At 44.6% G+C, this 23,495-nt stretch overlaps 1 protein-coding gene across 2 annotated transcripts in view; it reads right to left on the bottom strand.

The window, feature by feature from the left end:
* The window catches only part of Ephb1 (EPH receptor B1), a 436,689-nt gene that overhangs the window by 80,782 nt on the left and 332,412 nt on the right, over positions 1-23,495 (bottom strand). For both annotated transcript variants that reach the window (XM_004625001.1, XM_004625002.1), the window contains exons 6-9: positions 13,279-13,403; positions 6,683-6,845; positions 2,800-2,908; positions 1,617-1,681 (exon numbers count right to left, since the gene is read on the bottom strand). In XM_004625001.1, coding sequence (XP_004625058.1) covers positions 1,617-1,681; positions 2,800-2,908; positions 6,683-6,845; positions 13,279-13,403 — 462 coding nt within the window. The remainder of the gene's footprint in view (positions 1-1,616; positions 1,682-2,799; positions 2,909-6,682; positions 6,846-13,278; positions 13,404-23,495) is intronic.

Raw genomic sequence — 23,495 nt, forward strand, 5'->3', positions numbered from 1 at the left:
GTGGGAGAAGAAAGCCCTTGGGGTAATTCTGAAGTGCTCAGTAGTGTATAACACCTGGAAATAATGTACACCGAAGCCCCTGCCTTGCAGCTGGGAGAGCTGAGGCCCTGGCTGGAAGCAGCAAGCACAGATCCACCCAAGTAAAGGCACATGCAACTCTGCTACAAGGTAGAGTGCAGACCCGGATGCAAGAAATGAGAGGATACAGTAGGGGGCGCCCTCAGAAATGAGTAGCAAAGGAGGCCCAGAATCTGAGGGAGCAGAGGGGGACAAACAGGACTCAGTGCATCGGGAAGTGCTTGTGGTGTCCAAGATGGTACCATGTGAGCCGCTGAACCACCCTGGACAGGAGCTGCAGCACTGCACCAGCGAGCAGCCCATGGCTCCTCCCAGGGGCCACTGGTCTCAAAGCGGCCCAGCTACCAGGGGCTCGGTCATCTACTAATGCATGGCAGGGTCTTGACCTTGGGCTGAAAGTTATATCTACAGAGTGCCTCCATACAGCCCAAAACCAGCCCTGGTAGCACCAGGACACGAGTTCCTCCTGGTATGGCTGCTGCTATGAACACCAGTGTCACCTCTCTTCCCCAGGTGACCTTGGAGAAGGGTAGCAGTGTGGTCTGTGAGGGCTCTGGCCTCACAGTCTGCTTTCTTGCCTTGAGGCCAGAGGTTATGCTTCACATACGTGCTCTGAGATATATCTGCTGAACTCACTGTTGAGTGAACAGGAAGAAAAAGGGCTTCCACTGGGGTCAGAGGGCTGAGGGGAGACACGGCTTGCAGAGAAAGCCTGTGACAGAGCAGAGTGCAGAGTGCTGGGGCAAAGTGCTGAGGGCAGCTGTGGAAACCGAAGGAGTTATCTAGGTGCAGAACACATCTGCAGTAAGGATCTAAGCGCGCCAATTCCGGAGGCCGGCAGGCAGCCCAGCTGACCTGAAAGGACGTGTTCTGCTTCCTGCAGTGTTATAGTCATTATGTGGAAGGAAAACTTTTGATATTGAACTTTATGATGCACATTGGTGAAGAGAAATTTTACTTAAGAAAATACTTTTTAGACACTGGTTTAAAAAAGAAAGAGACAGGTAGGATAATGAGTAACAAAAACTTTTAAAGGCACTGTTTAAAAAGAAAACACTCAGGAGATATCCCAGCACTTTGGCCTCTTGGGCTCTGCTATCTTTTTAATTCCCTGCATTCATGTTCCATGGCTTATCTGTGAATTTGGTTAGCGCATTCCCCAGCCGCTCAATTGGATAAGATAAGGCCGAAGATGTTAATAGAGAACTCTTCATCCTTTTTTCCCACTGAGTCTGATTTCAGGATTCATTGACTTGCTAAACCCAATCTTCTTCTGGCATCCTATATGGGCTTATCAAGGCAAAAGGCAATGTACCCACCAGGCGCCCGATGAGGCCCCTCAAAGGGCAGATGGAAGATGGATGAGGCAGCCTGTGGTCCACTAGGACCTGCAGAAAGAGGCGTCTGCCTGGGTGCTGAGCCTGGTAGGCGACTTGCTGTTGGATCAGCCAATACAGGCCAGAGGTTCTCTGTACAAACCAGCCTGCTGATTCAGTGGTTTCCAGGGGTCAGGTGGTGGATGTGCACTGTATACTCACCTCGGCCTGTACTGTAATGCTGAAGTTTATCACTGTACACTGCCTCTTTGCTATAAGCTCGTTTCCTGTGGACACAGAAAAAAGGTTCCTTCTCAGCAGGGATGGACCCAGGCCTCAGATCCAGATGGGGGTTCACCCTGGGAACTGGGTAACCATCCTTTAAGGGTTTGTTCTTTCCCTGCGTGGCATTCTGGTTGGCAACTACTGACCAAGGTGGACAGATGAGTCTACCTAAAAGTCACAGTCTTACGGAAGCCTGGCCCACTAGGGGCTCCCATGAGAGGATAGAGGTGATGAGGGTTCCCTTCAGCACTCAGGTATGCAGCAGAGCAGCTCAGCGGGGAGTAAATTACAGGGCTTTGCAAAATGTACATATCTTGGCTAAGCACCCAAGGCCAAGGCAAACAGCATTAAAAATTCACAAGGCCTTCAGGGCCAATCCTTGTGTAGAACCTGGAGTTCCTCTTTCCTCCTCCTCGCCCCTTCTGGTTGCCTGCCTTTTGCTCACCACAGAGGGCCTGAGCTCTCTAACTAGAGGATGTGCTGTATGCCGGCAGTGATGCTCCGGTGGGTCAAATGCAATTTTGTAACTGTCACTCTGAAAAGCTGCTGTGTGCGAGGGGGGCTAAAAGTCTCGGCTAAGATGAGATTGGAGAATGGATGCTGTTTACTCACAGCCTTTCCCAGTTCCTCTAGAGAATTCTATCCCAGGCACAAAGAGAATAAATAATCTGGAGATTTCTAGGTGGTCCATGGATTGAGAGGGAGTGAAGATTATGTTCCAGAATGGTCAGGCCCTGTGTGCCCTGTTCATTCTGGGAAAGGATGGCATCGAGGAAGAGGAAAGGACATAAAGAGGTTTTATTTATTAATTAATTAATTTATTTATTTCTTTATTTATTTATCTATTTATTATTTGGTACAGGGTCTCACTATGTAGTTCATAGTGATCCTCCTGTTTCAGCCTCACCAGCTCTAGAATTACAGGCATGAACCACCATGTCCTTTCTTCGTGGCCAGCTCAGTGTGCCGGGAGGTGGGGCCAGCATGGCATGTGGTACTGAGGAATGAACCTGGGTCCTTGTATTTGCCTAGGCAGCCACTTAGACTACTGAGCTATCTCCACAGCCCCAGAGGAGGGTTCATTGGGCACAGGGGGAAGGGATGAGAGCGGAGAGCTTACCTGCTGCAGACGATGGAGATGGCCACCAAGGACACGACAAACACGACCCCTGCTGCTGCGGAGCCAGCAATCAGGGGCAACTGCTCCCTCAGCTCCGACTTGTAATCATCTAGGCAAGAAAGTGACATTAGCATCCTCTCAAAGGCCCTTTGCGTACACTTAGCACCCAGTACACGACACCAAAGAATAGATACGCTGCAGACTCCATGATTCAGGGTCATCTTTAGATCACCAGTAAACAGAAGCAACTAAAATCAAAAGATAAAAGATCACAACAAAAGCAAAATGACAGTGACAGGGAGAATCTGGGGACTTGGAGCTGCCACTTGTTCATGGAGCAAAGATGACTCCCCTCTCCACCACCCTGTTCGAAGCTCTCTCAAAGGACCGTCAACCGTACTAGGGAGAAGCCCAGTGGAGAGATGAAAACTGCTGCTGACGGGTCTCCAGAAACATGAAGCTGTTGACACACAGCATCATCCACAGTCACCATGGTGATACCTGAAGTTATCTGTGGTCAGCCAGCACTGCACTTCACTTTAAGGGTGGAGGTGGACGATGCACACGAGTGCTGTGGAGGATGAAGGAACATTCAAGAAACAGCCCGTTGCCCCCAACCACTTGACAAGAAAACGATCGAGGCTTCTGCCAAATGTTAAAACCATGCTGCATTATAAGAAGAATGGGAAGGCCATGGATCATGTGGCAGACAGAGCTTGTCTGAACCTGGCATTTCTAAGCATAATCTTTATGAGCTTGGGCTAGTTACTTAGCTTCTCTGACCCTCAGACCTCCTGTCTTTAGAAAATAAATAAATAAAAAGATCAGACCGTGTGAACATTTCAGTGTCTGACCTATCATGGATGCCCCCAAATACTAATTCTCTTTTCTTTAATCCACATAAACCACTTGACCCTACTAGCCATCACTACTATTGTGGTTTTCCTTTCACTGGTATTAAGGAACCACTATCTAATGTTTGATCTGCCTGGCCAATAGGAGATTGAGTTATTTACAGTCTTCTATAATTAGGGTGTCAGATATATTAAGTAAAAGTAAAAGGCCATCAGTTCCATTTGAATTTCTGTCAAACAAAGACGATTATTTCAGCATAAACATGCCCCAAATATTGCATGGGAAATACTCATACTAGAGCATTATTTGTTCTTTAGCTGAAACTAAAATTGAATTTGTCATTCCATAATTTATCTGGCAACCTTTAGGACAATCCTTATTAAAGCGAGATCGCCCATGGTAGGCAGTAGGCACCAGGATTCCATGAGCACAATTGTTAAGCAATTTTTACTTCTGGCTCCTCCTGAGATCTACTGGCTCAGAGCCTCTGGTGAACAGCAAGGTAATGGCATGTTTCACCAACACTCTGGTGGCGTTTTATGCCTGCAGTGCTTACAAATCATCTTCAACTATGTGGCTTGAGAAAGAGACTTCCAAAAGCAAGACTATTGGCCTGTGAGCTTCCCACTCAATATGAATCAACTGGAAAGACTGAAAGTAAAGGTTCAGTTGCCCTTAACTGAGAGCTTTCTGCAGCACGTGTGCTATGACATGCATCCAGATGTTCCTCCAAGGCTTTATGTGGTCACCCCTGGGACTTTTCAGAAGTGGCTGAATTTACAGTGTGTGAATGTGGATTAAGGGTGTGATACTGGGATTAAAGACATGAATGGGAGCCCTACTCAGGGTGTGGGTGGCACCAATCAATAGACTTGTAGCCTGGATGGAATATAAAGGGACAGAAAGAAGGCTGGCTTGCTGCTGCTGCTTGCTGCTTAACTCTCTCCTGCCTGCTTTGCCATGGACTGTTTTTCCTCTGCCCCTCTGCCATCCCACCACTAGTTGGAGCTCGCTGATTGTAAGCTGACACCTCTCCAAACCATGAGTGAAAATAAACATTTTTCTCTTTTAACTTTTGGTGTTAGGTATTTTGTCTCACGAGGAAAGTAATTATGAGTTCTGGGAAAAGTAATGAAGACAATGTATATTTAAAAATAAATTAATTTGGCCTCAAATAAAGGGCAGGGAATCCCAGTAAGGAGTCATTCACAATGCCTAATAAATTAAAAGCTTTATAGAACAATAAGAAATCTGGATGGTTTAAAAAAAAAAAGTCAGTGCACTAAGTCAAAGGTCAGAATACTGTGGCTAAGAAGCTAGGACCACTAAGGCTATGCCCCTGGTAGGGACCACTGACTTGGGTGGGAACCCCACACAACCCTATCGCTGATCAACCTTCAGACTCACCTTTACACTGCAGACGGACCTGCGGTCTCAGTGAACATGATCACTACTGATGTGTGAACCTCCATCATTAAGATAAATGCTCCTAAATTTGGCCACTTACCAGAGCTCTCTTATATCTAGCTCCTCTTGGGTCTACAAAACTTAACTGCCAAATGTAAAAGGAATAGCCTTCTTGGGAGAAATTTGTTACTTCTTGATTTGTCTAGCAGAATTGCCAAGAGACCAGTGCACAGAGCATTTTGAGTTTTGGGCTTTTAATCCTGTGTACCTTCTGACGCCAAAGTGCCTATAAATCTAGATGGTAAGTGAGGTGCAGAGAGGGGGATGAGGCCTTCAGGGAGAAGCAGACAGCTCGCATTCTTTTCATCCCAGCAGCATTATTAATCTCAATGAACTGGCTCACCTTTCTACCCCATCTCTCCATCCACAAAATATCACAGAAAGTTAGCTAACATAAGCTCAAAACAGGCTGGAAACTTGGGTTCCACAGGGGCTTGACAGTTTACAGCAAAACATCCAGGTGTGAATCACTGGGACTCATGGGGCACCACGTGGGGACCCCATCTGGGGCAGCTCCTGTGCTCCTTATGGAGCAGTCCTCATACCACAACACTCAGCAGCAGTTCTTAAAGTTATTAAAAATACATATAATGTGAACCAATATAAACCTCAAATCCTACGGAACATCCAGGCTTAGTGTGTGGGCCTAAAAGGGAATGTTAGCTAAACACAAAATATTTTTCCTATGTAAGTTAACTAACAAATGAAAAATAAAATGCTTTCAATTTGAGGAGTCAGGAATAGGCAGACATTTGGCAAATTATCTAGCAGCAGATCGTAAATAAATCAAAATAAACCAGTAGGTAGGCAGATAGAGGAATGAATTCATACACTATGGTAAGTGGCTGGTTCTGAAAAGAGCAGTAGATAGGCCCATGTATATGCTTAGGCTATAGAGAATCAAAGCGTTAGAGCTAATGAAGGAAGTGGTCTCAAAGAGCTGGGGGAAGTGATTATAACACAGAACTAATAAAGCTCCCAAACTGGAGATTTTGGAGGGACAGGCTTTCTGGCCTTCCAAAGAACTTTGCTGTTGTCTCTGGAGATACCTGAGTAGGACCAACTGCAGGTCATATGTGAAGCTGCTCCAGGTGTGTTGAGATCCTGGGGTTATAAGACTGCCACACCCCCAAATGTTATCTCTGTTTTCTTCCTGGGGAATCCAGACTCTTGCATTTAGGCTGTGAGCTCAGCTCCAGACCCCCAAATATAGAAGCATAAGAAGGGAGTGAGGATAAAACAGCACAGGCGCTTGGTCTTCCACATAGAGGCAAGAGAGAGGACGCCGTGAGACATGCTTGAGTCTCACTGTAGTGCTAAAGCAAAATCAAATGTGTGACACAGATACTGTCCAAGGAAGATCCAATCAGAGGTTAGCAGAGTGCTGGGCCCAACTGCAGAGGACATACAGGCATCCAGCAAGTCTTTGTCTCTCTCCTGAGAGACAAACCTTCAGAGCGCTTGGGTTTGGACTGTGACTGCAGCTGCTCCCACACTGGTCCCCATTCCCACTGCCTGCCCTCTGCCCACCTGCACCCACCCTCACCCCACCCTGCCTTACCATCTGTCAGAGTCTGGAAACACATTTTGCCACTGAACTTGCCGTAGCCAGCCACCGTGCGGGCACGCACCTGGACCACGTACACCATGCCAGGCCGAAGCCCATCGATTCGGGCCGTGTTGGTCTGGCTTCTGGCCATGGAAGAGTTGAATTCATTGTGCTCCTGCAGAAGAACAAGGAAAAGGGGTCTCCAGACTGCGATGAGCATTATGCCCCCAGCCTGCTTCACTCTGGAGCACTCAGACCTCATTGGTTATCAGTTTTACACATCTGAGAGAAGTTGTCTCCTCCTGAATGACAACACTCTGGCCTGCAGCAAGGCCATGCAGAATGAGCTTTGGCTGTGCAGTGGCTGAAGCAGTTGAGCTCCCAGGGACTGACAAGGAGGTTCATAATCATTTCCAATCCACACCATCCAGTTTTGCAAAGCCCTGTCAAATTCTGACCTCAGCAGAGGCAAATCTGGCAGCACCCATCTGCTGCTCGCTTGCTTGTTTTCATCTTGTTTCTGTTGAGCCGTAGTCTTTTTTTCTCCCTTCTCAACATTCCCTGTTCACTCTTAAGCTCCTTTAAGTGCTCAGGCGAAAAGCTTTACTTCCCCTCAGCTAACATAGCTAAAGCCATTGTGCACTGCCTCCGCCACTTCTTGTGCCTTCTCCTTGGCCTGTGTGCGGGTCCTCATTCCTTGGCCGGCCTCCCCAGCATCTAGGGAGATGGCTTCACTTCTGGCTCTGTCCTTATGCCCTCCCCCACTCAAGTGCATAGCCACACCCTCCTGTCTCTTTCTCCTACACTTCCTGCCCTGTCTTCTGTAGTCCTTGTTTGCATTTCTGCTCCTCAGAAACTTGCTTATATTTTTTATTCTGCTTCTTCAGCCTAGCAGGAGTGCTTTTAAAGGGGTGCTTTTTGCCTTTGCTGGTGATCCTGTATAACAGGACTGGTGCCTGGACTTTTGTGGCCTCCTGTCTTTTCTAATGCTGCCTTCCACCTCACCTCCATCCAATGCCAAATTTCTTTTCTTAATTGTTCTCTTGACTTTCCCTAAAGCTATCATATAAGTGGGAAACTGCTAAGTCTAGGTTTACAAGCCCCTCAGAATCAAGTCAATTCAACTCTCAATTCTCTTAAATCTGTGGCCTTGCTGTCTCCCCAGAGACCACATTCTGCATACCCAGCCTTCTTTTAGCCAACATTCCCCAAGGACTGCTTTCTAGGAAGGCCACTGTCCCTGTTCTAGCCCACAGATTCTCTTCATTGCTGTATTTCCAGTTTAGCGCTCACTCACAGCCCCTTAGATACCAGCCTGGTTTCTCCTTGTTTTCATGTGAACATAGCTTTTCTCTGCAAAGCTGTTGGGTTCCCTCCAAGTGTGAGGAAACAAGAACTTAGCGCTAGCATCCGTGCCTTCCTTTGTGTGCATAATGAATACTGGAGTGAGATGATGACCTCGGTGAAAATGAAGAGCTTGAGTCACTGCAGGGAGATCTGTAGCTCCCCTGTGAAGATCTAGGATACTATTATATGTTCTGATCACAGTGGTTCAAGAGGCAATATAACAAATAAGAAGAAAGTGGCACACGACTGTAAATCATGAGGCGATAAGCCCTGAGGTCTGAAAATCACACCCTCAGTTAAATGACAGAAAGAACACAGGTCATTGAGCTAGGGCACACAATCAAGTAAATTAATAAGAAATTCCCATTGTCTTAAGATATGTAAATATCTACTTTGCAAAAGCAGAGATGACCTGAGGTATATTCAGGCACTCATTCAGTCAGACAGCTACATTTATGACACACTTGCAGATCTTGGTGCTGTGCATGAGCTGTGACTGCAGAGGCACGGTCCCTCTCTTCTAAGGACACAACATCTTGTGGGGTAGATTAGAAAATAAACAGAAGATGACAGCAGTATTGATTGCAGCTCAGGGAGCTGTGGGATGCCTATCAAGGGGACAGACAAGCCCAGACATCCAAAGAGAACTATTCTACAGAAGCAAAAGAGTGGCACGAGTCCGGTCATGAAAGACACAAAACTGATCCACATGGCCATCTGTGGATATGGAGAACAAAATAAAACATGCAAAAGCAAGGTCTGGAGGGGGGCAGAGCCTTTGAGTGGTTAGTGTATCTCAAGTGTGGGCAGCATACAACCAGGTAGCTGAACCAAGGTGGTGATTCAGAAGCAGTCTCAGGGGATCAGCAATTTCAGGTTAGCTCCAGCTGATATTGAACCTTACAAAAAGGCCTATCTTTATCTTCATGACCTCTGGAAGAGCCTGCCTGGGGCACCACTATGCACCCATCATTTGACCTGTGCAAACAGCAGGGGAATCACCCACATACTCTTCCCACCAACCAGAGATTCAGCTGAAAGGGGGCTGCTTAGCACAGAGGGGATGTCATCTAGAACTTGAAGTCTGAAACTATGAAAGCCTCTTCATTGTGCACGTAAGAATAAAACCCCATTGCTACAAAATCCAGGCAGCTCTGGGAATCCTCTGGTTTTGCTGGAATCAGATGGAATCTTGCACTATTTGAAATAAGTAAAGCACTGGCTGGATAACTTTTACTGAACAAAACATATTTTGATACATTAACCCATAACCACTTTATCGTTAACACATTCCTGAAGAAGTTCAGTGATTAGAATGAGTATCCGTTCTCGTCTCCCACCATGTCATTAATCAATTGCAGGCAAATGAGGGAGAGCCATGAGCAAGGTAGGTGTTGACTGATTTTATTATGTGTGTGTGGAGACAGAGGCTGCAGCTGGTGACGGCAGTGGTTATATTGTTCTTCTCTCTTTATCCCCAGCACTGCAGCACACAGCACAGTGTGCTGGGCTCCCAATGACTCTGCTAAGGATATGAATAAGCAGCACACTGTGGCATAGTTATCTGAACCAGTTGATGGAGCAGGAGCTATTACCACGATCTGAGTTTCTGTGAGCAAATGATCTTGAAATTTGAAGGGTAGAAACTCCCAAACCTAAACCACCCTGTCCTAGCCTTGACAGTTATGATGCAGCGCCAGTCCAATGGAAGCATTTAATCATTAGGACAGCTGAGAGCAGATGCAAGTGCTCCTCCCATGGTTTGCCTATGAGCGTTGATACTGGGAGTGAAAAGTGCTACAAGACAGTAAACAAGAGAGAATGATGAATGGAAATGTTTTGAAATGGGGAAGGAGATGAACACGGGTGAGACTCTTGGAATGTCATCAGCTTGATGGCATCTGAGCTCTCTATTAATAAGCTGTTGGAGAAGGCCAAAGCCTCATTGATTCTATTTACAGAGCTGAAATTGAAAAGTGTCCCTCCTACGATCTGGAATGGAATGTTGGGCAGGAGATGTAGGTAGGATTTTCAGAAGGTGCAAAACTACCAGCATGGTCCAGCCATCAATTTTGTAAGTAAGGCTCTACCAGAACACCCATCTGTTGCTATATGTTGCCTACAGCTACTGACTTAGTGACTCCTGGTTGAGATGGAGGGGCTGGGACTTCTGTTAGGGAGAAGAGGTGATACCTGATGAAGGAATAGTGAGGGTTGCTTCTTTGGATAAAATCCAGGACATCTACTGGGCTAGAAGACACTTAAAAGTGCCTGATCCAAGTTACAGCAGAGCCCACTGCCAAGGGAAATGTGGAAAGCATTCTATCCTCTGGAGTAAGGACCATGATGTATATCTCTAAAATGCTGCCTCAGGCATTGAGCTGTTAGGTATCTGCATCTTAATAATCAGTATAAATTAATGAGAGGCAAGGAGGTGGCCTAATACAGGAAAATAAGCTTTCTTATATTATAAGAAGTTGAAGTTAATTACAGTCTTTCAAGGGCAGAAATTTAAATGTAAAGAGAAAGTCTGTGGAGGCATTAGGCTGGATTGGAGAGCAGGAAGCCACAGCACAAGGGCATGAGTCTCATGATTTGGTCCTAGTCCTGTACTTAATTAAACCTTTTACCCCAGCCCAGCTACTGTGTGGCAGAGGAGGAACAGACAGTGTCCTGTACATTCTGCCCCTTCCCAACACTGCCACCTGCTGCATGATGAAGAACTAAGTCTCACTTCCTGACTGTGACAATAGGCAAGTAGTTTTTATTATGTTTTGTTTTTGTCTTTTCCTTATGCATTGGTTGCTTTACCTATAACAATGATACTAATACTGCCCACATAGGGAGGTGAGGGAAAAATTAATATTTATAGAGCTCCTGGCACCTACCTAGTCCTCGGAAGGGATAAATTGATTTTTTGAGATGAGCTGCTATTTTGAACTCATGAGCTGGAACCTCATGTGTACAGTAAGGGGGATGGACAGACCCTTGATGACTCTGACACCATACTTCATGCTACACTGTATGGAGCGGTTAGGTCAACCTTGGTACACCATGAGACCATGTGATCGATTGGTCCAGTTTGGTCCAAGATGTGTTGGAAGGTCAACATTTACTTGATTAACTGTCAAAAAGTATCAAGCAAATAAGGGACCCAAATTTAATGTGGATTAGATATAATGGGTGCTTATGCCAGATGGTTTGATTGCCCTCCGATTGACTAAATTAACAGAACCAACTGTCTACACATCCCCATATTCTGTACATAGAAGAGAATTCTGCCCAGTCTTCCACTGTGCTGGCAAATTTGGCTAGGGGCACACCTCTCAAGCTGGGTTGGTGGTCCATCTGGGCCCCCACTTTCAGGCAGGTAAGCTGCTACCACTTTGTAGACGTCAGAACTGTGACCTTAGAATGGTTAAGTAATTTGGCCACAGCCGCATGCCTGGTTAGTTAAAGAGAGCACTAGAAACTAGAGCTTCAGTTTGCTAATGCAGTCCCATCCCTCTATCCACCACAGTCCCATGATGCAGGGCTGGAAGTCCTTGCTCCTCTTAGCTCCGCTGACCCCCTGGAGGCTCAGAACTCTCCTAGTGTCTATATTCTGACAGTTTCCAGATGTTCAACCTGATCTCCTCTCCAGAACTCCAGATACGCATATCTAGCTCCTAGTCCTCATCTCTGCATGGCTGTCATTTGGGAATTTAGACACAGAGATGAAATTCTGTCCTTTCCCTCCCCTCAAATCTGTTTTACTACAGAGATTCCCTTCTCAGCCAGCAGCGGCTACATTGTTCTCCTGGCTCAGCCCAAACCCTCTACACCCAAGTGTTTGTATTCTGTTTTGACAATATACTGTTATACTTCAATAGCCCTCACCTTCTACTCCAATTCAAACCCTGATCATCTTTCTTGAGTACAATAAGCCCCCAACTTATAAGCAAGTTTCATTCTGGGAGAATGTTCATAATTCAGATTCATTCAGAAGTCTGACAAAGGAAGTCACACGCACCTTTGACATAAATACAGTACTGGCCCTGCCGCTGCCATCCCTCTTGTGCTGGCTTCCTTTCTGCTTGCTGGGCCGCTTGCCATGGCTTTGCCTCAGGGGCTTGCACAGGTTGTTGCCCCTTCTTCCCTCTGGTTAGGACTTCATCTCAACCTGACTTTCTTCAGGTTTTTGCTCAGATGTTCCCTTCTCTAGAAATTACCTTCACCATTCTGTTTGATTTTTTTTTAATCTGTCCCTCTGACAAGCCTGACTCTCCTGACCTCATTTATTCTGTTGTTTGTTTATTTTTTGTTTTCTCTTTGATACTGCTGTCTTTCTAAGATCCTCTGTAATGTCCTTGTTATGGTCATTGTTCACTATCTATGCCCTGTTGTTGGAAAGTAAGCCCCCTAAGGCCTGAATTCTTATCTGTTTGATCACTAATAAGTACAGCTAGTACCTAGAACAGTACTTGTCAAATAGCAGGTCCTCAGTAAATATCTGTTGAGCAAATGGATGAAAACATCTGCGACTTTTGCAAATGGTGTGTTGGGTTAGTATAGAAGCATTGTGTTTTCCTGGGACTTCTGTGATTGTGGTTTTCACAGGTGGGAGAGAGGCCTTTCTTCCTTTGTGGGTAGGCTAGGGACTAACTCTGCAGGGTACCATTCCCCCTTTCTTGATAGCATGCGCCCTGCTATAGCCCCTAGCAGCAGCTGCTGCAGAGCAATAGAACAAGGGAAGACATAAATTTCTGTTTCTACTAATTTTATCTCATTATTCCATGTCTCCATTTATAAGTTTTTAACCTCCACAGATATGTTACTGAAATTATATATGCATTTTATTGTTATAAGTTTGTTTATTTGTAAATCAATTTACAAATAGACAATGCACATTGGAGGCACATGAACAAAAGTTTTGAAAGCCACTGGTCTACAAAACTATGAAATCTGAGGGTTCAGGAGACCTGGCAGTTGTACAGCAGCAATCTCTATCACTATATGAAATACGTGGTTAGAGAAGGGTCTGCCCCTGTCTAGTCCAGCTCCAGGGACTGTACAGACAGTAGGGACCATTCTCTTCTGAGCTGGTGTAAGAGTGCCTGATTTTCAGATGCTTTTACCAGAGAGGATCCAACTAATTCCCCAGGGAGCTTCTGATATCAATCCCCAGATTCTTCACCCAGCTTGCCTCCTCCTGCCCTCCACTGGACATGGAACAATAACTGGCCCTGGATCTTACAAGACTGCAGGCAGAGCTGGCTCACCTTCTCATAGTATCGAATCTCATAGTCCAGGATGATGCCATTGGGCTGCTCCGGCTGTGGCCATGACAAAGTGATGCTCCTCATGGTAGCACTGACCTGGTGCATAATAGGAACAGTGGAGGGGGCTGTGGAGAGAGGAAGAGACATGGTAGCTGAACAGATGCTCAATAGTAGAAGTGTCATCTTTCTGAGGTAAGTTGGGAGTGAAATGTCACTGGGTTTGAACCCCGGCCTTTCTTTTTCATCAGCTGAGCTGGGTCTGTGGGGCTTTCCATGGGTTTTGCAGAATGAATGGAGTTTGGGTAACAGAGGAGAGAAAAGATGATAATTAAGCAGAGTAAAGCATGTATCGACATGGGCTGGAAAGGGTGTGGTATAGTCATGACAGAAAAGAGAAGGACCTGTTCAAAATAAGAGAAGGCTGAAGGAATAAGAAGAAAAGACAGGAGAAAAAAAAAGTAGAATATTTTGGAACAGAAGGTGTTGAGCACAAAGGAGGCCTTGGGACAAGAGGTGATATTGAGTGAGTAGGACTGCTCACTGCAAAAATAGTTGTGTAACAGAAAGGAACATTCCAGCAAATATCTCTTTCTAGTACTGCATGAAAAGTTTTGCTTTGATTCAGAAGGAAAACAGGCAGCATCTTTCAAGAAGACATGAACATAGACCAACAACAGAGGTACTGACAGAATTTTCCAAATGAAGACATTTTCCATAAAGAGTTCACAAATATACATGAGGAAACGATACTCAAACCAAACATTTGGAAACAGAATAATAATTCCAAGAACTGCAAAGTTGACTAGGAGATCTCTGTTTGGAAATAATATTTATTTCCTGATACAACATTTTTCACACAATGTAAGTAGAATCAAAACAGCCTGGAAATAATAGATGAAGGCTGTCTTGCCAGGGGAAGAGGTGGGTAATGGATGAGGCTTCAGTCTGTGCTCTGCTCGGGGGCTGTTCCGCTTAGTCCTAGCGTTTCAGCAATGATGAAGGTCATGTTCTGTCTCCAACTCCACTTTTCTAGGCTTTCTCTGGGGACCATGCCTGAGTGGAATTTACTATCCTCAATTTAAATTAATAGATTGCCTCCAAGACCTGCAATTATAGTGCATAGTGAGCAGGTCATGGGGGGGGGGCGCTAGGTGTTACCTTCTACCCCGCTTGTGCATGCAGTGAGCACCTACTGTGTGCAGCCTTTGCTGGGGAAGGGGATGCAGATGGGGTGTCTTAAAGATGTTCTTAGTCAGAAGGGCCACATAGAGAAGGATGAGAAGCATCCTGCTGATGCCTCAGAATCGCAGTGAGCTCTAAGATTCTGAAGGCCAAGGTGCACTGTTCCCACAAGAGCACTTATGTTGGCTCTGAAAATGGACCTTTCAGACAGAGTTCCTAGCCCTGGGAGCGTAACTAAACAAAGACCTCAGATGCTGCGCTTGGGTTCCCCAAAAACAATTCTCAGTGACTGAGAGTAGCAGGCAAATGCCAACTAGGTGTGGGGCTCTTCTTCTCGTGGGTTGCCTTGACTCAGAGACTCCCTGTCAGTCTTTCCCATGCTTCCTTACAGTGGCACAGCAGCAACCGATTCTTCCCCTCCTGTTCTCTCTCATACCCTCTCACCTTCACAGAGACCAGGCCTTCACAGCGGTCTGATGGCTCTCCCAGAGCCATCTGGCTCTAAAACTAATCTTTCTGATATCTCACCCCATCTTGGTGTCTGATTCACAGAGAGACTGCATTAATGAAGTCGTAAGAGTCCCTGAAATGTTTGCCTGTCAAATATGTGCTCCTAATCTCCTGCATGCTCCCAGCAAGGTTCACTGCCTCTAGGACCGGCTGCTCCACACTTCTGTCTCTCCCACCAATTCACTTATCTTCCTTTTCCTTATCTGAAATTTGTCTTCTTCCCACTGGTCTCAGTTCTGTGAACCAAGGTAACACGGGATGTTTACTCTTCCACAGGATAACTTGTCACATATCCAAAGAAGCTAGTTAGATCATCCCTGAGTTTTTCCCACTGAAAAGAATAGCGAGTTATTACAAATATTTCTCCCATGACCATGGTCCACTGCTACCCAAAGTGGCTCTTTTCCACATGGGGACAATGTTACTGACATCCCTTTTTAGCCAGGAGGCTCAGAGATAAACCCAGTTCTTCCCCAATTATTTGAACTACAAAAATAAGTGTGAAACTAATACCTATCATGTTCTGTGTACTACGTATATATTAATATGACAACTAGACTTTCAGATCAAAAACATGTCCTTGCTGTTCAGTTCTGAAATCAGTCACATATGACCTCTGGTTTCCCTGTGAAATGCTCTCATCCTCTAGCTGTACTGTTGGTTTTCATCTATGGGGATTTACATCTATCTCATTACCTTCATGGTGTTAAATATGGTATTATTCAAGTTGAAATAATGTTTGATTCTGATTTAGCCATCAAGTGTATTTTTTCCTCCCAATTTAGTATTACAGTCCAAGATAATTAAACAAGTGGTCATTGACCAACTGCTATGTGCCAGTCACCATTCTATCTGGTAGAGACAACACTGAGAACAAAAAGAATTTTTTTGTCCTCCTACAGATTACTTTCCAGTGGAGTTCAGAGACTAGATACAATAAATGGGTTGTGACTTATTTATTTATTTATTTATTTATTTATTTATTTATTTATTTTGTGGAACTGGGGATTGAACTCATGGCCTTGCATTTGCCAGGGAAGCACTTATTCCACTGAACCATCTTCCCGGCCCAGTTGTGGCATATTTAAAGATGAGAAATGTAATAAGAAAAATGGATCACAGGAAAGGGATATGGGATACTGACACATGGGAAGTGTGTGGCTAGAAGAGACCGTGCTATGAAGCAGATGCAGGACGGTGTACAAGGCTGAGAAAGCAGGGAGAAAGCCCTGAAGTTATCTGGTATTATGACTTAGATCTAAAATGTTGCTCAGGTGTTCAGAGGTGGGACTTTTAGAAGGTGATTGGCGCAGGGGGCCCATGCCGATCAGTAGATTGATCTACTGGTGAACCCATCACTGAACGTGCTGTTAGAAATGGGCCTGGTAGGAAAAGGTGTGGCACTTTAGGCATGATCTGGAAAGGCAGAGCTCTCTCCTGGGTTCCTCCACTCTCTCAGCTCCTGGATGTCACAGGAAGAGCAAGTCTCCTCCACTCAGGCCATTGCTACCTTGGAAACTGCCTACCAGGGATTGAAAACATGAACCAAAATAAACTTGTCCTCTTTTTAGTTATAGGTGCTGAGTATTTTATCCTAGCAATGAAAAGGTAACTAAGATATCTTTGGAAAAGTGTTGGAGAGAGAAAGGCTAGAGCAAAGGATCTCACCTGGGAGCAGCAAAAAAGCAGAGAGAACAGAGCAGAGAGGAGGTCTCGGTGGGCAGGGCCTTTGGTTTAAGTAAACTGGGGAATCAGCCCTGGGAGGATTATGTCAGATAAGTGATATAATCTGACTTACATGTTATTAGTACCGCCTACGTTTGTGCTGCAAGGAGAATGTGAGGGCCTTGGAAACCCAGAAGGACCTCACACAAGGTGATTTCTGGGAGACAATGGATATTTGGAGCAGCTTCTGGATATGCAGATGGTCCCTGACTTAGGATGGTCTGACTTAGATTTTTCAACTTTATCATGGTAAGAGAGTGATACATGTGCAGTAGAAATTGGACTTCTAATTTTGAATTTTGATATTTTCCCAGGCTAGTGATATGCTTTATGAGGCTCTCTCTTGATGCTGGGCAGTAACAATGAGCCACAGCCCCCAGAAAGTTATTAAAACATGCAGATAAAATGAAACTAGGAACTGAGCCCCTGATTTTGCAACAGCCTCAATGCTTAATTGCATGAATGGCCTACAAACACCTTTCTCAAGACATTGCATGTGTTGAACAGAGTTGTGGGAGGGGAAGAAGGAAGTTCTAGAGTTAGTCCATACCACTTGGGGATCCCAGAGATACACTCAGATGCATGTGACTGAATGGCATCTGGGGACACTGCTTCCTCCACCATGTATTATCACTCAGGCTGCCCATGCAGGATATGTGGAAGCATGACTTACATGTTGGTGATCATGGCAATGCCTTTCAGGTTTTAAGGCTGTGGAGATAGCTCAGTAGAATAAGCACTTGCCTGGCAAGCGCAAGGTCCTGAGTTCTATCCATGGTACCACAAAAAACAAAACAAAAAAATAAACTTGCAACCTTTTAGGTTTTAAGATATCATAAAATTTTGAACTTTAAATCCTAATATAAATAAAAAAAAAATCCTAATAGCCTGTTGGAAGAGACAGACACTCCCATATGGGCCACATCTCAAGACCAAGACAAAAGAGGAAACACAGCTACATACTTCCTTAGGGATAGGCATCAGGGATTGATATTCTAAATAAGCATCAATCACCTTGAAAGAGCCCAAATGAGTCACTATCCCAACCCCCAACAGGAAGAGACCCTGTCCCATATTCAAGCCCGCTTGCTACGTGACTCGCTTCCCCATTTGGTACTGGATTTAATCAATTTGACCTGAGCAATGGTGCTTGTAATCTCATCGGTTGACCATAGTGTTGTCCTACCTCATGCCCACCTAAGCGAGTTTCCATGTCTTCTCTACCACCTTAGACCAGCCCACCACATGGTTTTCCTTTATAAAAGTCCCTAGAAGAGACAGCTTCCCAGGGACAACCACTTGGGCCCCCTTCCTGTCCCTCTCTCAGACAGGAGCTTTCTTTCCCCCAATAAATACATTCTGTTCATAAAAACAAAATTCTAATAGCCTGAGGACTTGCCTGGGCTTGGATCTTCTTCTTGCCTCTAGTCCTCATAAAGCCATCATTCAATGCTCAACATATTTTCCAGGTAACATACCAAGCTTACTATGGTCACTGGGGATAGAAGGAAAAGTGGGAGAGTCATGACCTTGCCCTCTGGACCCTGGAGTCTAGTGGAAGCCAGACTATAAAGAGATAATCACAGGGGAGGGTGATCTAGAGGCAATCGATAGCCAAAATTCATTGAGCAGAATATCTATGACTACAGATGCCATGGACTGCTCCAGTAGCCAATTAACAGTGCATGCATCCAGGAGCTGCTGGAGGGTAATGGTCATTTCTCAGATTTATGATGACATGATGATCACAGGCCCTCTGGAACACTTTGCATTATCATACAGGTCACTCTAAATGTCTTACATTTTAATTATGATGGAATTTAGCACATGGAAGAAAGTAAGAAAGCATTTCTTCTCCTCCCTGAAAATTAGGAGCAACTGAAGTGTATGTTCTGCATCAACAATCACCTGCAGAGATGAGTTTGGTTTTCCTTTCTCCAAGAGCAATAGCTATCTCTAGAGCTGATGTGCTGATGTGCCATGAAATCAGAAAATAATGAAAGTGAGCTCAAGTGTTTATCTAAACACTGACTTCTCCTAGAAAAACTAAAGCATATTAAAGAGGGATGGAAAGATTAATTCAAAGAATCAACCCCTGTGACCCCTAAATATTGTGACTTCTCCTGTCTATCCTGTCCTGGAGGCATCTGTACTCCATAATCCTCAGATGAAGGCATAGTTTCGTTGGACACTCGAGAGAATATGTTTTGCATGCACACACAAAGTTTCAGACTAAATTAAACATTCTACTATGAGAAGGAAATGAAAATGGAGCGGTCACAAGATTATTCAAATTTAGCATTGAAATAAATAGGAACCCTCCTTTAGAAAAAGGAATTAATTTGGTGGCTATTTATAAAGAAGGTATTGAAAGCTCAGTAAAGATGTTTGGCTTTGAAAGGTAGTCCTCAGTAAAAACAAACAGAATCACAATCGCCCTGTGGCCTCTCTTAGAAAAATAAAGAGGCTCATCTAATCAGAAGCCCGGATTAAAGAAGAGAGAAAGAAGCAAAGTAGAGTGTCTTGTCAGGGCCCAAGGCAAAATCAGCCAGGGTTTGATTAGAATCAGAACCAGGAGTGTGTGAGAGGAGAATCTACCATGATGGACAAGACATACATGCGGCAGAAACAGAAAGGAACCTCAAAGGTCAATGGGCAGGGTACTCAGGGATGGAGGAAAGCTATAGGTGGGTAAGGGAGAGAATCTTTGACAAGAAATACTCTGGTTTGATCTTGTTCCCAACTGCTTTACCTTGAGACTTACCCAAGATAGTCTACCACATACAGCAGAGAAAGGTCGCAGAATGTTCTTACATGAACTCACAAATGAGATATGTGTAAACTTCAGGAATAGGCTGGCCCTAGATATAAGTTGGGAAAAATCTCAAGGATGTCATGGGCCAAATATCAGGCAACTAGTCATTGTTTTCTGGTCACTGATGGGACCTACTACATAAGGAGCCAGTACTATATTGGTAAGAAGTGTTCCACAGGGGTTGTGCAGCCTATAATCCTGTGAACTCAGACTGTGACCAAGAGGGGGGCATGAATCTTCTACAACCAATGTGTGCAAATGTCACTATTGCACCAGACCAGCACCTGGACCACACATTCCTGGATCCTTTCACTTATAGTTTCAGTCATTAAAATTCTCTTCTTATTTATTGTTTTCCTCATTTAATTAGGGGTACCCCCAAAAATTCAGCATATCAGGTCACAAAATATGAGAATGAGTTAATGCTCCTTTTCTAGGGCCATTAGTTAAGTTTTAATGTGTTCTTTGCTTATAAGAAACTGTTTCATAATCTCTCAATTGATTTTGTTCAAACTAATTATTTCAACAGTTTTAACCATAATTTATTTTAAGAACTAATAAATTATATTACAGCTTACTATATTAAAAATTTTTATTTAAGACATCAAAAGTACTTATGAGTAGTTTTAAAGAAAAACAATGGCAAAGTGCAAACACATTCAAACTTAGGTTGCCATAGTGAAAAAAAAAAAATGGAAGACAATGTTCCCTCAGCAGGTAGGCCTCATGCCAGGAGTGGTCCTGTTCTGAGGCCATTACTTACAGTTTAGAGAGGGCACAGGTCACAATTGAGTTCTCTCTAATTTAGTTCTGAGGAAAACTTTAGCAAGTCTCCTGGAAAGTAAATGGTTTTTCTAGCTTGAGGGACTTTCCTACCTAAAACTTCCAAGAAGATCCACAAAAGGAAGCCCATCTACCAGGTGTAGTGGCTTTCCCTGACCCTCTCCTGTGGGAAAATCCTCATAGCATCCCTCCGAGCAACGTTACTGCCCCAGTCTGAACAAAGCACCTGAGGCTTAGCAACCACTTTTCACATCTTGAGGATTGCTTTTTCTAGGACAAGTGCCCAGGAGTTGATAGATACTTGGGTTGTTTCCACGTTTTGGTTATTAAGAATAATGCTTCTATAAGCACTCATGCACAAATTTCTGTGTGGACATATGCTTGCATTTCTCTTGGGCATATACCTAGGATTGGAATTGCTGGATCATATGGTAACACTAACCTCTTTCCTTCTGTCTAGAACAGCATTTCACAGCCAAATAATTCCTAGATTAACCACTTGATGTCTACACCACAGACCAAGATGTGAAGAAAACACTTACAGTAGAAAAAGTAAGGGGCCTAGGGCTTGAACTCAAGGCAGGAAGAAAGAGTGGAAATGAAAAGGACCTGTGTTCAGTCCCTATTGTAACGGTTGGCACACTGTGTTCTCTTGGAATTGAAAAGTTTAGAAGCTTAACTAAGCGACTCAACAGGGGGCCAGGGTCCTAACTTTGTAAACATCTTGAGCTTGTGGAAAAGGAAAGCACAAAGATGGCACTGGTGGGGCAGCCTGCATCTGATATAAGTGAGACAAAGAGCTTGCTTTCCCCTTTTTGCTCTTGTTGTTTGCTGTCTTCTGCCGCCTTGAACTGTTGCCCCTCATCACGCCACACAGCCTTGGAGCCAGCTGATTAAGATCGAAACCTCCACAAACTGTGAGCTACATAAACATTTCCTCCCTTAATTGGGGCACTGAGTAGTTTGTCTCAGCAACAAGAGAAAGGGAACCAAGACACCTAGTAATATTGCAGAGATATGGCCTTCTATCCTGACTGTGCCTTTTGCTTCCTGTGTGATCTTGAGGTAAGGTTAAACCAAAGCCTTAGCTTCTTGGGGCCTTATATTCTTTGACTATAAAATGAGAATACTAACCCTTTCATTATTAAATTTCCAAATGCACTGAGGCCATGTCCTACATGTTCCAAAGCTACTTCTCACTAAATTCCACCTCTCAGGCTGAGACTTCCCAACAACCTTGAACCCACCTTCTGGGTCCACCATTACCATATGCAAATCACTCCTTGGACTTAGTTCTCTAGAACAAATGTGAGAAATGCCATCTAGCCACAACCTTGTGTATTTATTTGATTAAATACCTTCAAGGGGATAAGTAAGTGTCCTGACCAATATAAGTTGGGGGCAATGGGTAAGAACAGGCTCAGAAGCAGGAAAAGCTAACAAACAATTGGGTCCGAAGAGGCTGGAATGATACAAGCCTTAAAATAAAGCTGGCTTCCTTGTGACATCTTGAGATGACTGGTTTTCCTGGGAAGGGACCTAGGAAGTAATTGCCTCATGCTTTGAGCCCAAGGAGAAGGAGATCCAGGACTCTAGGGAAAAGGTGAGTCACAGCCCGCCCATACAATGGTGTCACCTGGGCTCAGGAGTCTCAGGCCCCCAAGGCTGTGCCACTGCTTTTCCACAGTTGTCCCCTCCTGGGCCATCTCACCTTCCTGTTCCAGCTTTCTTATCTACTCCTGAATCTTGTCACTTCAAACTACGCTGTACTCAGATTATTCTTTCTGCATCACAATCTTACCCATCTTGCCCTGATGCTCAAATCCTGTAATGGCTCCCTGTTGGAAAAAATCCTAACTGCTTTACTTACTGTTTCTCAGAAGAGCTGTTTTTACAGTCTCTGCTTACAGGGCATATCTTACAATACTGGCAGCCTTCAAAGAGACAAATGGAGGCTGAGGATATACCTCAGTGGTAGAGCACTCGCTTAGCTCACACCAGACTCAAACTCCAGCACCCTGCCCTGAGAAAAGGCACAAATGGAGCCACACACTTCCTCAACTCACCCTTGCCCTGCCCTCCCTTCCTCCCAACTCAAAGCCTTGAAAGGAATCACCAGCTTGCTCTGCAGGCCACTGTGTGCAGACCTTCCAGGTTTTTGGCTCTGCTCTCAGTCATGAATACATTTCTTAGGGCAGGAATACTAAGGTTAACTTCTTCCCACTGTGTTAGCACATATTTAGTATCTAACAAGAGCTTTCCCTTACAGGAATGCTTGTGGCTCTTCTCAAAAGACCTCAGAAGGAAGATGAGTTGGACAGCGGCTTAGTTCTACCAAATATGGACATTGGCCTTCAAGGGAGAAGGGGTTGGAAAAGGGGAAGCAGGGCTGTGATTCTTAGGAGGAATAAGGAGTCACTGTGAACATGTGGGTGCAAGAGAATGGAGGGAGGAAAGCTTCTGCCCTGTGCAGCTGAACACTGGGAGGTTGGGTCCTTCCTTCCTTCCTTCCTTCCTTCCTTCCTTCCTTCCTTCCTTCCTTCCTTGCTTGCTTCCTCACCACAGCTTTCAGCTGAATTGCTGCCCTAACATCAGTAGATTTCTACTCTGTTTTTCTTTATGCCTTGTAATCCTTCCTCCAAATAAAAGCTTGCTTGAAATATGAGTGTGACTAGAATAATTCAGAGCTTCTTGGTGTGAGTCAGAGGTGGACCCTAGAGCTCCCTGAAGCCGCTACCTACCTTCCTAGACTTTGGAGGGTCACAGACAGATCCAAAAGCTGCTGGATTTGAGGCCTCAGGTTAAGTTATGTGACTTCCTTCAAGGGATGAGTGATGGGATTGGGAGGGAGGGGCTGGGAGTGACAGGCCATCATTTTTCCTCCTGTTAAAAATATCCATGGGATAAAAGCAAAATCTGTATTCAGGTGTTGGTTAATGACTTTAGCCCAACTGGTACTGATGACAAAGAACAATTTGCACACAGATGAGTTGTACTTCCTCTGACATTTCTATGCTAGGGGGTAACTTTGCTAGGAAGGTTCAGCTTGGAAAGCAGATTCTCTCTCTGTTGATGAAAACTCATTTCATTGCATAAATATGCTAGAATTTTTACATTAAGAAGCCTGACTCATTAAATATTTTTGGTGCAGTAACACTTCTGGTCAAAGTAGATTAAACAAATAAGCAATTAGGTTGGAGAC

The sequence above is a fragment of the Octodon degus genome, unplaced genomic scaffold, assembly GCF_000260255.1.
Source record: "Octodon degus isolate 3935 unplaced genomic scaffold, OctDeg1.0 scaffold00008, whole genome shotgun sequence".
Lineage (NCBI taxonomy): Eukaryota > Metazoa > Chordata > Mammalia > Rodentia > Octodontidae > Octodon > Octodon degus.